Genomic DNA, 15,514 nt, shown 5'->3' with positions numbered 1-15,514 from the left:
GAGTCTCAAAGACTCTGTATTCATGAACAGAAACTCTGCTTCTATGTCCTGTACCCTCTTCCTCATTGAACTTAATGGATTAAGTACTGAGCAAGTGATAGTTGTCAACTTGGGTATTTTATAGAATTATAGAATAACTAAAGCTTTAATTCCATCTCTCCCCACACCCTTAACCTGCATGCAAGTCAGAAGCTTCCAGCCCCAAATGCAATGGGCATCTAGAGGTGGGATGTCTTGCAGTCCCTGCAATAACCAGCACACACTGTCAAGGGTGTGTGGCCAAGACTCCTGGGGCGGATTCAGGCTGGTACGTGAGGGTGGGTAGGCCAGCCACTGACTTGTTCTGTGGGCTGGGACAAATCTGATTCTGTAGGTGTATGAGCATGGCTGTAGATCTGCAACGGGAAGGACACCATTGTATTGATGCAAAGATGATAACTTGACATGTACCGTCTGACCACGTCTCTCAGTTAATTACTGGTGAATGGTAGCTGGAATTTGCTTGGAACCAGACAAGAGCCTGGCACCTACCCAGGGTTATGTGCCAAGAATCTCTGAGATTCCTCTTAGAAGCTTACAGCAACAACTTATCCAATCAATCTCAGATCTCAAGAAATTATTTTTTCTTTGAAGGGGCATTTTGGGTTTTCTGGTTGTCCTCAGTTACCAGTCACTGAGACTCCAGCTAGCAGTTTAAAGAAGCGCACATCACTAGCTAAGAAGCTACTAACACCACCCAGCTCCAAAAGGGGCTCAACAGATACAAACATCAGAACGAGTTCCTTAGATGATTTTCATAATAAATGCAAGGGGGGAAGCGAAGAGGCAAAGGAATAAAGCTAATTTGTTTTAGCTCTTCAGGCATAAGCTTGTCATCTCTTCCTTGTGATGGATTCGTCTTGAAGAAGTTAATTTGGGAAACAAACATTGTACTGTTGATATCCTAGGCTTATTTTAAATGCTTGTCTGAAGTGTTCAAAGAACTGATGTGCTGGTAGGTGTTTTTCCTCATACATAGCCAGGACCATGGAGTGATGTATAGGTCATTCCAACCCACAAACATCTTTGATGCTGTGTCCATCCCTCAGAATAAGTTCTTGCATGTTCCTCCTCCGTCAAAGGAAGATTTGCTTCTGTCTGATACTTTCAATCTACAGTACTCAGTACAATAGGGTAAAAAGAAGATAAAAAGAGACTGCATTTTTGGTTCTTCCTTCCCCTTTCCCACTTGCTGTCAACTCATTTAGTCTTGCATTCTTCAACTCTGTATTTTGGTAATGCACACTCAGTTCTTACTTCTACTTGCACCTGTATGACAATGCAGCTAAAGTAAAAACTCAAGCCAGTGTATTACAAACAAACCAACCACCTTTCTTGGACCTAAAGAGAGCACAATATTAATGTTTTATTATTTGGAGTTTTGTTTGACAGGCTGGGTTCTTTAACAACTAACAGTCAGTGTCTATGCAAATCACCTTTTAGTCAGTGACTACCATATTACCTAAACTACTTAAAATCTGCAGGCAAGTGGTGTTATGGAAATAAAAAAAAATACAGTTATCAGTGATATACCAGTACTGAAAATCATTGCCTAGTCAGTCTCAAAACATCCAGGAGTGTAAATTAGTCCCTATGTTATTTAGCCTCTCCCTCATTCACTCAGCCTGAGGTACCTGCCTCTGCTCTGGCTGTAAGACTGTGGTCATTCCAAGTGCTCTACAGAAGTAGTGCAAAAGGAAATTAATAGGACTGATGCAAATGGTGGGTGACTGAACGACACTTCCAAGACACCTTTCCCTCTCCACTGATGAAAAAGGCAGCCATCTGTGAATTCAGAACCTTCCTTACACATGCCAGTTACACATATCATGTTAAATATGACCACCCTGGACCACCTTACCTACTTTGTTGTGAAGATCAAGATACAGAACAGATCATTTTGGTTTGTAATCCCTAATCATGTGCCACACTTTCTGCCTTGTTCCACAAGACAGTAACTCACTGAAGGCTAGTGCCCCAACTATATCTTTTTCAGTACTTTAACTGCTGCAATCATTTTCCACCTATGTTTTGCTCACCTTCATGGATGAATAAACAAGTTCATTTAGACCTCCAGGCTGGGAAAGTACCAGCTTTCACTATACCTTTTTGTGAACATCCCTCAGAGTCACCATGTTGTTTTATTGTTTTACACAGAAGGATTTAGAGTATTTTAAAAGCATGAGTTGTTTTCAGAGTGACAGGAACTGTACACCAAACTGGCAAATTTTAGTAAACAAGCCACTCAGCGTTCACTAAAATTCTGCTGTGAGCCTAGCCCTTTTTAAAGAGAGCTGGGCAACGGAAAACCTTTCATTTATGCCACAGAGCTGGCAGAAACTTAAAGTAAAACCAAGTTAAAGATAAAAAAAAACACTGGAATAATAAAACTCTATTTAGGAATTGTATTCAGGACCTGGCCTTCTTGACACTAAGGAGGGTACTGAAAGTATTGCTGTTGATCAAATGCTTAATTTTGCAGAAGAATGGAGATTCAGTTCAATTTACATTATTTGTAAATTTGTGTCAGACAGTAAAATCATTTGGTCAAAAAATGAAAGGTTATTTGGAGAAGTCAAATGTTATTTCCCTATTTTTAAATTAAGCATTTGATTTTTAATTCCTAAACAAGATTATTTTTTTTTCAGAATGTAATAGTAAAAAGAATAGCGGAAAACACCTTTTTAAAATGAGAATATTTTTTAAAGTTCTGGTCCGCGTGAAATGGTTTTTTTTTTCTGCTAAAATTTCAATATGCCAACGCAGAACTTAAGTTCAATATCACCAGGAACCAGATTCTGCCTCCAAATCTTTACAATTCATCTGCGCTTTCTTGAAGCAAATGTTCTCTAAAAAGTTCACATGGGTTGACAATAAACAAACAAATGAAAGATCGGTGAACCCGTGTCCCAAACTACATCAACATCTGATGATTTCCTGCCAAGTTTGTAACAGATTTACTCAATGCATTTTATTGCCTCTCTCTTTGTGCCAGTCATATGCTGTCTTTCCTTATCCTTATTTACAGTCCTAAATTGAAGTAGTAGTGTTTGGTTGGCACTGGTGCGACAAAATACGTTATTGCCTCTGTTGTCTGATGGCATAAAAAGATAATCTTGCAGCCAGGATTCTGTGCAAATGGTCACAGAATGCTCAGTCTATTTGAGCCTCAGTGTTTAAAGTAGCTGTCTGTAAACATCCATATGGGAAAATGTTAACATATGGAAACCTAAGACTGTGAACACAGTTGAGGAAGATATCTTTAAAAATATTAATGACCTTTGCAGGAATGCCTGTATTACAAAATTTTCTGGAATATGACATTCACACAGGAATAAATTTATTTCTTAAAAGACTCTTATTTCAGAGAAAGTAATATGAACTGTATCCCCAAGTCATGTAATGCGCCACAGCAGAAAAAGTTAAGAAAACATGTTGACTACCACATCCTGTCATTTGTCTTCATGGGCAATGTTGGTGATATAGCTTTAGTATGTATTTATGTCTGTGTGTGCATGTAAACATTTGATAAAGCATAAGGAAGAAACAATTATGCTATGCTAGGTTGTCAATCAATCAATCCAGCTTCAACAGTCTTAACAAAACTATACTAATACAATGGAGTTACTTTATCCATAAGGAAGGAAAAGACAATGATTTAGCACAGACATTCAGAGTAGAAAGCATCAGAAAGTCACAGCTGCCAACACACACATCTCCCCATCTTCCCAGTTTGCTCTTCTGGACCTGGGTCCTTGCTTTGAGCTGCCTGGCAGCTGGTGACAGTTCCTGATGGGAGAGGCAGCTTGTTTTCCCACATACATTAGGGCAGCGCGCCAGCAACCACCATCAGTCACCTCCCACCTTCCTTCTCATGCTTCTATCACTTTTTCCTTCCTTTCCCATGTTGCCCTTGCAGGTAAATCACATATGTATGCACAAGTGTCATGCAAACTATATGCTAGTGGATCCAAAAAGCATGGTAGGAGAAGGGAAGAGCAGCAGTAAGGTGCATGTAGTTGTAAGATGCCCACATAGCCCACAGCTCAGCGCAGTCCCCAGCTTACGCTGCGCTGAAGGAGGGCGCCTCATCTGATCCTTTCTGCCTCTTCCTCATTTTGTATTTCTGTTACTTCAGAGAATACTTTCAGGGAAGAACTTCAGTACCAGTCTCCTTTAAGCTACTTCTGAAGGGGAAAATGCATCCGCACCCAACTCCATTTACGGTGCAATCTGTAGGCAGAGACTTTTCCAGGCTCACAGCCAGCCCCTACAGCACGCTCTCCAGCGGTAGTTCCCAGATGTACACAATACACTTCAGCCATTACTACTTTTCCGCAGATGTTTGCCCAGCCTTGGTTTTGTTGGATTGTTTTGAGATTTCAACTGCTATTCCAGTTCTAGGATGGAGATAAAAAGTCTGAGAAATGTCTGGGGAATTAGAAAACATTTTTTTATATAGGTCTCCAAAGAATAATCTTTAGGAGCACTCAATTTTTTAAACAGTAAGTAACAGTTTTTCTGCAAGCTGCAGATCATTCCAGTAGTGTAGTAATCTTTTATTATTTTTTTGCTCATTCCTCTGGAATAACAGGATTAACAAGAATCCTGTTAGCAATTCTTAAAATAACTATATATTTCCAGTGCCTCTATTTATATGGCATCATATATCTACTTGTGACTATCCCAGAAATAGTGTGGGATATTTATTTGCTTCACTTACTGACTATCCTCACCGTGCACGAGGCACCTTATCATTATTCCCTCATTAACATCCATATATCACTTAGTATTTTTTTGTACCAATGTTTAATTTCAACTGAAATAAATGAATTTTTAACAAGATCTTTTCTTTTGCAGGGAGACTTGACTTCTAGAGCAGCCGACAGGCTGGAGTAATTGAGACAGTATTCACAATTCCTAAAGTGTTCCTGAGAATGTTAACTAATTTATACACAAAATGCTCTTCAAGTTTATCTAGCACTTCTTTTCAGGTGCCACTATGGTAAACAGTGAAAAACTCTCTCCCTGTTTTGCCGGTGCACCGAGCTACCATGTGGATCCTGTCTCCCTCCAGTGGCCTCTCACACCAGCCATAAAGCCTAATATCAAAGTACAATGACACTTTCCCTGAAGCTCAGATGATGTCTCTCCATTGCCAAGGTTGCTAAGGGTTTCAGGGATAGCTGGTAGAGATTTTGTGTGGCTTAGAAGCCCCAGGGAAATGACAAAATGACCCCATTCTTTCCGCAAGTCTCCTCTAAATGCCAAAATCTGCTGTTGCCTGCTCAGCTTGCTGTTGCTTGTGTAGCAATAGCAAGAAACACAAGAGGAGGTAGCAAACTATTTGTTCAGGACTTGAAATAACTCTTCCAAGCAATAACTGGACTTCTGAAACCACATTTGCTACATAAAAATTAAGTCACAATATTACGCTAGTGAAAAAAAAACCAAACAAACAGAGTTGCATATTGAGGCATAAAAAGGAATGTCATGTTCACTCATATACACCAACATCTCAGCAATGATGTATTCAATTGGATTGTGCCTTTCCCACAGCACAGGTAAATATACCCGAAACCTTTGCACAATGTAACGACCTGTGCAGTGAACAAATACTAAGCTGTTCCATCATTGCAGAGAGTAATTTTTGGTCAGAGAAGACCCTGAATGTCCAGCCCATGGCTTGTGAAATGTATGTGCCCAAACACTCAGTGCAGATTCACTGTGAGAGTGCAGTATGGATGTTCCTTGGAGCAGGGAAAATGAAATGTGGTCCCAGGGCTGCTTTCAATCTTTCTTTGGGCAAAGTGGGAATAGCATCTGTCCCAGGAATAATTTATGGCTTTGTTAAAACATCCCTGCCCTTTCATCAAGAACACTGCATTACAGCAATTTGTTGGTCTTCCTATTCTTTAAAACCACGTAAACAATTCGTAATGCAAAAGCTGTAGTACATAGCAAAATGAAATAGTTCCTCAATGTGGAGATCATAAACTGCATTGTAGGGCAAAAGGTTTCTAAACATCGTACCTTACAATTTAAAATCTCAGTAACTTGTAATGATGGTGTGAACTGCAGACTTTGAGAAGAAGTAATAATTTTTCAAGTTTAAATTTAAAAAGAGTTTGGGTAGGGGATTACTGCTTAACAGCAACATGAGTGCCTCACTTGTTCAAAGATACGTGTGTAAAGTGGGAGTTGAGTTACACAGATAGTAAATTCAGCTAAGGATTTTCATACCTATGCCCCTTGTACAAATTTCTGGCGTTTCACTCTTTTTTAAATTTACTGCAACTCACGTGTGTGTGCATCACAGCTACCTGGTTCAGAAACTGAATACCTGATGAAGCAAACAATACAGAGAACGGGAAGAAATCAGTAGAAGCGTGAATTCCATAGCTGTTAACAGAACCACATGAGTGTGGGTGGGAACTGGACATCTTCCTCCTCTTACTACTATTTTTTCCCCAGTTAATTGTCTGTTTCGTTTTTTTTTAAATAGCTGCACGATCTCTATAATGGTCAAAAAATGCAGAAAATTGCTGAAGGTATTACTAGGCTTAGCGGCACTAAAAGGCTGGTAAGATTTATGACCTGTGACCTGCCTCTGACCTCTTTCTCCAAGTACTATGCTTAAAAAACTAGGCTTACCATCCAGTATTCCACGCACCCTGGGAAGGCAGTTTCTCGTTAGACTGCAAGTTTCTGACTTGTCACGTTCCAAACAAATAAAAACATTAAAAAAACAAATCTCTGCCAATTCGGTATCATTTCATTGCCAATATATGAAAATTCCTCGGTTTTGATTTTAAGGATCAGTGTGCTTAGATACAGTACAGGTCTAAAACCCACTAGTCAGGAATCCATACAGTTCCCTTGATTTTCTGAGCATGAAACGAAATCACAATTTCTTCTACCTGTTTGTTTGTTCGTTTGTTTTTTTAAGAAAACAGAGCCCTAACACTTCTGTTTAAATGCAACTTTCCTCCACTTTCAAAGTTAGGAGAGAATTTTTTTTTTCTGCTCCTTTTTAAAACATAAATTTCATTCAGCCTCTAGGTGGCAATACAATTGTGATAGTTGCTGCTTCCAGGGCTGAATGTACTAAAATTTGAATCAATCTGGGTTGTTTCTTCTCTGCTAAGACAACAGTTTTTGGGAAAGAACAAGAGTGGCATTACTGCTGCAGCTCTCATTGCTAAAACAACTCTGAGTTATTAAACATTAGAAATAAAAAGTTAAGGGAAGATAAAATTCTCAAATACTTTCCTCCCAGTTTGGGTTTTCAGAACAGTATTTAAGAAGATACCAACTCCACACCTATACAGTAGACCCAAATGTCTCTCCCACATACGCATAGTATAATTAGCATAACTGGATAGCAACTGTTTACAGCTTTAGTGAGTACCCGCTTTTTAAAAAGTGTAATTTGATACATATGCTCAAATATATTACGATGATGATAAGGAAGGTGTGAATAACTAGCCAAATAAGGTCATACCAACCTTAAAATTAAGAAGCATGTAATGAAAATTACAATTTTCGGGGGGGGGGGAGGGGGGGGGGGAAGTGCATTCATTCTAGGTGATTTTCCACCAAAGAAAGTGTTTTCCTTAAAACAGATAACCAACATACCAAAAGGTTATTTTTCTCTATAAACAGACCATGAAAAAAGCTTAGCCTCAGTGCCACACATTAAAGTGCAGAAAGAAAGAAATTTGAGACAGAGGCCAATGTAAGGAAAAGAGTCACCTTTGTACTGCAAGACTCACCTAGTTTACACTAGGGGTTTTGGGGGGTTAAGTTGATGGTCGTTATGTCCATATTTTAGTACTTACTGGCAAGAAGGACAAGAAGGAAGCTCTAGTGAGTTACAAGCCAGTCAACCAAATTCCAGTGCCAGGGAAATTTACGGGAAAAGTCCTTCTGGAAGCCATTTTCAAATTGGGTGGAGTACTCATTGCAAGAGCACCCACAGAAAACACCTGAAAGCTCTGCACAGTCATGGCTACATAATAGTTAAACTCTCATAGCTGAGCTACAAGAGGTGAATTGTAGAATTGTTTCTGCTATCAGAAATTTTATTGAAATTTTAACACTTTCTCACTACAAATAAAAGATCAGAGAAATTTAAAATCAATTGCAACTGTGATGGCTCAGATTTTCCTGTAACTTTTATCTAATTTGCCCTGTCATTCATTCGTCATGCTTAACATTCACATGACAGTCTGTCAGAGATTAAGTACGACCTGTATTCTTTCCACATAGAAAAGTATTCTCATGTGTAATTCAGCTGCAAAACCCAGATTACTTGACCTTGTTCAAGATTTTTTATAAGCAGAGTGCAATTTTGACTATGTGGACATGTTCATCCCTACAGATGCTATAATGAGTATCTTCATTAAAACAATACATAAGTTTTAATTTAAAAAAAAAATGTAACTCAGCCAGTTATTAGCATATAAGTGCACAATAAACAGGAAGGCTTTAATTTGATTTTCCTCTTTATTCTAAAAATCCACTGCTACAGCAAGATTTAAATTTACATGTGTGTGTGTTCCAGATCATTGACCATAATATTAGTCATTGATCCATCAAACTGGTACGTCCGCTAGTCCCCAAGTGATTTAACCTCTTCTATGCACAAATGTTTGGAAAATCCCATCATGAAGAACCAAATGTTTTCCCCCAAAAGGAGCAGTGAGTACCACACACAAGCACAATGACATATTAAGCGACTTAAATCTTTTGAGGGAGGGACAAGAAGGACCATATCCTGAGTCAGACTTGCACACAAAAACCAACAATCGTAATAACTTTGTAAAATACTCCTTTTGTGAGAGTTATAACTCAGGAAAGACTTTGTTCATATTTGAGCTATAAACAGCACCTGTATCTTCCAAGATTGGTGTAAAGGGACATATATCAAACCAATTTGAGCATGAAGGCTATAGAGACCTTACTGTTGATGAAACAAAGCATTTCTGAAGCTTAAATATAGTACTCCATTATTGTAATGAAAAGCGATTGGTATGAGCTCTACAGATACACAGGACAAAAGATGGCATTTTCAGATGAAGAGGATTCAGTCTGCTGAAAAGATAGAATATAAAAATGAAATAGAGAACACAGCACTTGAAAGCTAAGAGGAACTGAAAAGACAGATGGATAGCTGCTTAGAAAATCATAATGAACCATGGAATGCAAATTGCTCAAAGACAAAAGATTCAAGAACTTCAAACTAAAGTGAGCCTTGAAGAGAAACTTATTTAATCCACAGCAAACATAGTTGGCACTGTGGTTCAAATACTGCTCTCCTAATACAGACACAGTAGTCTCCCTGGAACACTATTTAAACTGACCTCCAACTGAAGAGGAAAACAACTTCTGCTAGTACACATGCATTATGCTTTAATATTGTGGAGTAAATCCAATTAAACAAGAGTAAAGATGAAAACTGGAAGCACAAATGTCAAGATTACTTCAGTTGTTCTATACTTGCTTCTTGGCAAAATTATCTTAAGAATGAATTGAGAAGAGGCTTATGGAACTGGGTTTTCAAAATATCTCCATTTTAATGAAATGACAGTTTTTCTGCACCAAAATAATTTTCTAATACCATTCCATCACACATACTACAGTTAAATTACTTCTATTAGTGTTCACAGCCTCTATTACGGTCATTCTATTTCAGCTTCTTTCCTACAAAAAGATGCCTAAAATACTAAGGCTGAAGTATGGCAACACGTCAGTTAAAGCTCATTGAAATGGAGAAGAAAATTGGCTTGTTCAAGCAATCCATTACGCCTTCCCGAAAGACATTCTAGTATCAGCTGAGCTATACGTGTGGGACAAACAGACACACGCACACGTGTCTTAAGTGCTTTGTACTCCACAGACTGCTTAGACTAATAAGATGTGCTTTGGAAATTGTCATGGCAACAATGTGTTTCTTTACAAATGGGAACAGTATAGTAAATAGGCATATAAAACCCCCTTGTAGGCTGACAATCATGGTGCTTAAGCCTGCATGCCCTCCCTCAATGACAAACAGAGGCAAGGGTGTTAGCGGCATGTGAAAAATCCACACGCAGGGCAAAATCCTGTTAGCAGACAGCTCACACACCACTGGACAAGGGAAAGAATCCCCACTGAAACAGCAGGACTGCTTCCTGTTCCTACTGGGCCAGTACACCGTGCAGGTGGAGGAATCACGCTGTGGTACAAGAAGAGAGTACTCGGCCAGCACTTGTTGTTAAGGCAGTGGGTAACTCCAGTCGTCAGAACCACACAGTGGAGTGAAACACTAGTTAAAACTGGGCAAAATAAACAGGTGCCACCCATGTTCTCAGACAGGCATACAGCAGTCAAATTTCTTGTCTCTGCTAAAACAAATCGGGACTCATGGGGTTCACTTGAAATTGGACTGGGTTGCTATATTTATTTCAGCCTGAGTCTATTATATGTTGCAAAAAAACAACTGGGAGTGTGCCAGAGAATCCTGTTGTTTTTCTCTGTGGCCATGCCATTTTCAGGTGAACTGAGGCCACCTCCAAGCAAGCTAACCGTTGGAAATCTATAGCACATGGCTGACATTCTAACACCACTGCCACAAGTCATCTTTCACTTCCCATCTATGCTGAAAGAATGATGGAAACATTGTCAAGTCCAAAGGTGGCAACATGATTAAATTTTCATCTAAATTTTTCAATATTTTAAATTATTCTTTTTCTCGCTAACTTTTTTTCCTCCTGTATAAAATACTACTTGTTTAAAATTAATTTCACATGAGTCAGTCATCAAACACTTCAAGAAAATAACTTTAAGGGTCCTCTCTTTTGTCTTTTGCAACAAAATACGATTTCAATAAGCAGATTAAAAAAATACATTTTGAAAAATATTCCTAAACTTTCTATCTTCATCTCAGAATCCATTTTATATTCTAATAGCCTTTGGAGTAATACTGTGTAATGTCTTTTACATTGCCAGACCAGATAAGTAAAATGCTGTCTGCAACCTGCCAGGTTTTGTAGAGCTTGTGTCACTTTCCCTCTTCAATATCAGACACATTATATATCATAACTGCTTTATTGTTGTCATCTGTCACTTAAAAAAAAAAAAATAAAATCCACTTATTCCAGTATTCCCATGTTCAACTCTACTCTGGAAACAACACAGAGTTCCTGATTTGAATACTTCATTCCTACTTGATTGCGTCCAGAGATTTCTGCTTCAAAGACAATAATCATTTGAATGATTAATTTCTCTACTAATCTTGACTGAGATTTAGATATGGAATGAGCAAAGAACCATAAAATAGAAGTCTTGGTCAAAGTTGTTCCTGTGGAACCGGTGGCAATGCTCTTGCCCCTCACTGGTAGAAGCAGCAACTGCAACTGAACACTTCTGAAAATTCTGATTTATCAGCCAAGGTACTTTTCTACTAAAAGAATAATAATTCCAGTACATGTAAGCAGTGATGGCTTTAAAGCCCTATCTACAATTCCAAATTTCTGCCAGTGAACAACTATCCCAAAATCACCTGTATTCAAACTTCAAAATCAAGAAACTCCTGCAGTTTTTCCCAGTCAGAGAAGAAAATAAATACATGGATCATGATCCTACCTGTGGGTCAGACAGTCGAGAAAGGTCAGGGTACAAGTAGAATTTTATCCCCTCAGAAGCACCTGGTAACGTTACTCCACGAATCAGAAGAATCATCAACATGATATAGGGGAATGTGGCTGTTACATATACAACCTAGCAAGAAGAAGGAAACATTAGAAAAATATTTTCTTCCAACTGCAATGAAAGCACCCCATTTCCACATCCATTTTGCTATTACATAAAACCCAAATCCTTATCTGCCGGAAAAGTGCTTTTGATGCCTTTGTTTATGCAGGTGAATTTTGTCCCCCAGCTGTATTGCCCTCTAAACCTTTTATGTCTTGTAGGGAAGGTCAACACATTTTTATAGAGAGATTGGGAAGTTCTCTTTATTATTTACTCTCTGTGACAGGTAACCAGTCTCTGTACTATAGCATACCTGTACACCGTACTGCATCCTGTCCAAACACAGGTACAAGGCAATGGACTCATAATAGCAAGTAATTAATTCCATTATATTATATGTAATATGTAACAACATATGCAATGAATTCTCAGTCACCCAGTAATTACTAAACTTCCAGCTCATAAGACTGCTTTGCCTGCATGTCTCTATTTGAAGAATAAGCATTTCATGAAGCCTAAAGGTTAAATGCTACATGTAGCTCCTTGTGATTTGCTGTAGTACCCTTACCATGCAAAGCACCTTCCAGCAAAACTTCTGAAGTGCTCAAGCCCAGAAGTTTCTGCCCTCACATATGGCCATCTCCTGCCTGCTACCCCCCATCCCCGCAGAAATCGGTTTGGTTTGTGCATGGGGAACCACTGAGCTTTTCTAGAAACCTGCAAGGAGCATTTTCCAAAGGAAAAACTAAGCAGAATTGATCCCATTTTGTAATCACAAACCCGAGAGCAGTATATAGCTGTTAAAACTCAGAGATGGATTAAATTATGAATCCCATGTCTCTATAAAATATTTCCTTTACATAACATACCTTAAACTTAACTCTCCATAATTCTCTCTAGCCATTTCTGCCTGTGCAGAGTAGGTATAAAATATCCTAATATGGATGATACTCTTACACATCTGCCTTGCACAAGTCAAAATTACTTAACAAACTGCAAGAATGAGGAAAATCATTTGGTGAAAAACAACCTGTATAGCTCTCAAAAATACACATTTTAGATTCAAAAGTTCATTATCTGTCTCATGCCTATGTAAATCAAAGAGATACATCAGAGAACACACCCATGAAAGGATTCTCAAACACATTTTCCTAACTAATAACTGAAATTTGATTTTCAAACCATGCTGAGTGTTTAACCCCAAACACGAAATCATCTCATGTGTTCCTCAGCTGGTACACTCAGAAATGCAGGAACACAAAATCACCTGGCAGAGCCTCAGACACGTCCAGCTGCCTAAGCCCTATTTAGACACTTCAGTCTCGCTGACCTTGACAGGAGGTAAGCATCTATGTATCTTTTCTGTATCTTATCCCTTTTGAAAATACAAACCATGATTTTCCCAGGAAACAGAGACAAGCATTATATTTCTATAGGTCTCAGAAGCCTGAATTGATGAATCCATAGGTCAACCAAATGCAAAATAGAAAGCTCTATCCTCAGAGCTTATATTTATTATAATTGACTATGAGTGGACATGCAAACTGATATGACTGGCTGAGTTCAAACAGACCTTGTCTCAGAGAGACTGCTGTCCACATTTAGATTTCAAATAGAAATGGATCATCAGTTAATGAGAAGTAACAAAGAAACACACAGAATGGACATGGTCCTGCTCCAAGTCTTATATTGGGTGGAAAGGATGGAGTAACCAGCAACTCTTTTTCATGTTCCTGTATTTAATTCTGTGCCAGCTATTTTTCTCTACTTCTTTTAAACCAATGGTTGTTTTTAATAGAGGATAATCAGCAGACATACACATTTGATGACATGAAAGTACCTGAATATCTATGACAACATTAAAAAACATTTCATTGCATCATGCTTTATTAACTATAACGGTTTGCAGCCATCTAGCACATCCTGCCACTGCCTTCAAACATTTTACATCAGTAAACAGACTGTAATTTGGTAGGGGCAGATTTCTTCCCAGGTTCCTTTGGCTGTATTTCCTCATGCAGCTCCATCAAGGAAAAGCTGAAACCACTCTCTGCTCGAGAGGTCAGGTAAGAGGTACCGTACCTCGTACCACAGCCTGCAATTCCATGGCAGCTATCCCAGGCTTGTAGTGTTATACTTCATAGTTTTCTGTTTGCTTTTCCAAATGCCTTTCACAGCCCATCCTCACCTATTAACATTATGGCAACTACTAGAACCACAACTGCTAGCGTATTTATTTTTTTTTTTTATCGTGAGGGCAGCTGTGCCTCAGCTTTAGAGGGATGAGGACTCTCCTTCCTTTCTGGTTACCATGCAGAAAGAGAATATAAATAGAGCACAATTAGCTCCGTATTTCTGGCAATAAATACTAATGCAGATATCCAGAACAACAATGAAAGAGATAGCAAGGAAGCATGTGTGGAAAAAATAGACCCTTCTTGAGCCAATTGCCGCTGTTGACAACTTACCAGTGTTAGTGCTCGTACCGCTAAGGAAGCTGCTGGAACAGCAGGCTGCTCTGTCCTGCCACAGGTGTGGGCGCTGGGCTCAGAGAGGGGAGAGCAGGCCACCACCTGTAGGTGGGTGTTCCACTCTTTGAGTATGGGTTGAGCCACTTAATTCCACTGCATCGGTTCCTCATTTTATCATGCTCCTCAAGAGCTCATGAGGTGAGGGAGGATGGGACATTTTAGAAATCAAATGCCAGTATTAGTATCATCATCACATCTGTAGGCATTAAAAGTTTCCTGAATTGTTTTCTTCTCTTTCAACACATCAAACCTCTTTGAATATAAATGTGAACACAACTGTTTCTAATTACACTGCATCCTGTTTTAATTGACTTTAATTGCTTGGTATGTTAATTTGCATTCCAATGCTCAAAATGCTTTTTTTAAACCCTTGTCAGAGCAATGCCAATGTTTAAGCAGTTGGAAACAAAATAAAACTCTTTGGCATGCTAGTTTTTGCACCGAGTTCTTCTATTACAATATAACTGAAAGACAAAATTTAAAAGATATTTAGACATACAAGTATGTGGAAAGGCACCACTGAGACATTTAACAGCTCTTCAGCATACTTTGTGCTTCATGGAAAGCACATTAGTATCAAAGAACCTGAGAACAGGTACTTCATTGACTGCCGTGAGCTTTAAGTACCAAAGTACTGGAAGTGAGTTAAGGACTAGGTACTGGATTACCCAGGTATCTTTAAAGTGCAAACATACTACATAGGTTCCCATTTAGCTACTGGGACTGTTGAACTTCTTGTCCTAAATGAAAAGGTGCCTTTTCTGAACATTCAGGCCAGATCATGCCACAGAGGTTCAAGTGAAGGTGACCTGGCTTCTAAGAAACTGTAGAAGAAATACATGATAAATCTGTTGAGAATAAGAAAGAAGCCCCGCATGCAACAAATCAAGCCACAAACCCACAGAAATCTGACAGTCTAAAACCAGATTTCTCTGCCTACAGCTACTACAGAAACACCAGACTGATGTTCCCATACTACCTCACAGCTGCTTCTTAACGGGGTGAGTCATCACAAGGAAGCAGTGAACATCAATCCTTTGCTTGGCTCTTGCTGAGAACATAACTGAAGTAGAATTCAATGAAGAAAATAGAACTTTCTGAGGCTAGGAAGTCGAAGGAATACTTTCCTGCAAGATGTGGATGTTCGAGGTTGCTTTCAGTTATAATGAGCCAATTGCATTTTATAAATGGAACAGAAGTGTTTACTT

General features: G+C 38.8%; 1 protein-coding gene across 2 annotated transcripts in view; it reads right to left on the bottom strand.

The window, feature by feature from the left end:
• Positions 1 to 15,514, bottom strand: part of SLC6A11 (solute carrier family 6 member 11) — a 133,387-nt gene that overhangs the window by 69,225 nt on the left and 48,648 nt on the right. For both annotated transcript variants that reach the window (XM_080386162.1, XM_080386163.1), the window contains one exon: positions 11,668 to 11,802. In XM_080386162.1, the coding sequence (XP_080242288.1) occupies positions 11,668 to 11,802 (135 nt within the window). The remainder of the gene's footprint in view (positions 1 to 11,667; positions 11,803 to 15,514) is intronic.

Source organism: Falco punctatus, assembly GCF_963210335.1.
Source record: "Falco punctatus genome assembly, chromosome: 4".
Lineage (NCBI taxonomy): Eukaryota > Metazoa > Chordata > Aves > Falconiformes > Falconidae > Falco > Falco punctatus.
The sequence above is the reverse complement of the archived record's forward strand: the minus strand, read 5'-3'. Positions and strand labels throughout refer to the sequence as shown.